The sequence below is a fragment of the Frankliniella occidentalis genome, unplaced genomic scaffold, assembly GCF_000697945.3.
Source record: "Frankliniella occidentalis isolate FOCC.00 unplaced genomic scaffold, Focc_3.1 Scaffold5078, whole genome shotgun sequence".
Classification (NCBI taxonomy): domain Eukaryota; kingdom Metazoa; phylum Arthropoda; class Insecta; order Thysanoptera; family Thripidae; genus Frankliniella; species Frankliniella occidentalis.
In genome coordinates, this window is record NW_026272120.1 from 1 (window position 1) to 1012 (window position 1012).

Genomic DNA, 1012 nt, shown 5'->3' on the forward strand with positions numbered 1-1012 from the left:
GTCCGACCGCTGTCCCGGGGGCAGGACCTCCTCATGTGGTTCGCCGACGACCTCCTGGCGTGCCTGCGCCTGCCGTTCCTCGCCCCTCACAACATACAAGGTGAGCTCAGTCACCGTCACAGTGCCCCTGCCTTCTCAAGTGGCCAAACGGCAAGTGTTTGGTACCAGGTGTGCAAACGGGTAGTAGGTAGTCCTTACAGCAGGTGGATGATTAACCCCGCCGAACCCCGCATACTTTTGTAGTTATACTGTGCCGCATGTAGGCGTGCGTGCGGGTTGCCTTGTCGCCCGGCTCCACCTGACTCTCTAGGCTAACCCACACGCTGGCAAGACCTGTAATATTTCTTGTAACTCTTGCAAGTTATTGCCACTGTGAAAATAATTGAATTGTCACAGTGTGCCGCGGAATATAGAATATTCATGTCAAGCTCAAAGTTCACATTGTCTTGTCCATCCAGGCGAGAAACGATACGTGTGCCACCACTGCGGACGGACCTTTGAGTTCCCCAACCCGCTCAAGCTGCACCTGGCCCTAGACTGCGGGCGCGAGGACCTGACCGAGCTGTGGCGCCGCCTGCAGCGCCTCGGGGAGGACGACGTCGACGAGGCCCTGGACGGTCGCCGCAAGGACACGTCGGCGTTCAGGCCGTACTGGGCCACTGCCAGCAACACGTCGGCCGACAGCGGAGTCTCCTCGCTGAGCAGGCTGAGCTCCAGCCTCAACGGCAGCCTCGGGAGCAACGGGCAGACGGCGTATTTTAATATAGGCGCAATTTAGGAGCCATTGAGCAGCCCCGCCGCGCTTGCCTTCTCCGATACGCAACAAACCGACGAGTAATAACTCGAGGGGAGGCCCCTCCCCTCCTCCCCTCTCCTCGCCCAGCGATTCACTCCACTTCGCCCAGCTATTAAGTACAAGAACGGGGTATCACCCTTGTCCGACCACATCCCCCTCTCTCCCTCTCTACGACCCCTACTCTCCTACTCTGACATCGACATTTTTTTTAAAACG

At 58.2% G+C, this 1012-nt stretch overlaps 1 protein-coding gene across 1 annotated transcript; it reads left to right on the plus strand.

Moving 5' to 3' along the window:
* Nucleotides 1-6: 6 nt before the first annotated feature.
* On the plus strand, nt 7-753 carry LOC127752202 (uncharacterized; the record flags this gene model as incomplete). The annotated part of the gene is made up of 2 exons (XM_052276930.1): nt 7-100; nt 459-753. Coding segments are annotated over exons 1-2 (362 nt in total), but the record flags the coding sequence as incomplete, so codon positions are not given.
* Nucleotides 754-1012: the final 259 nt, after the last annotated feature.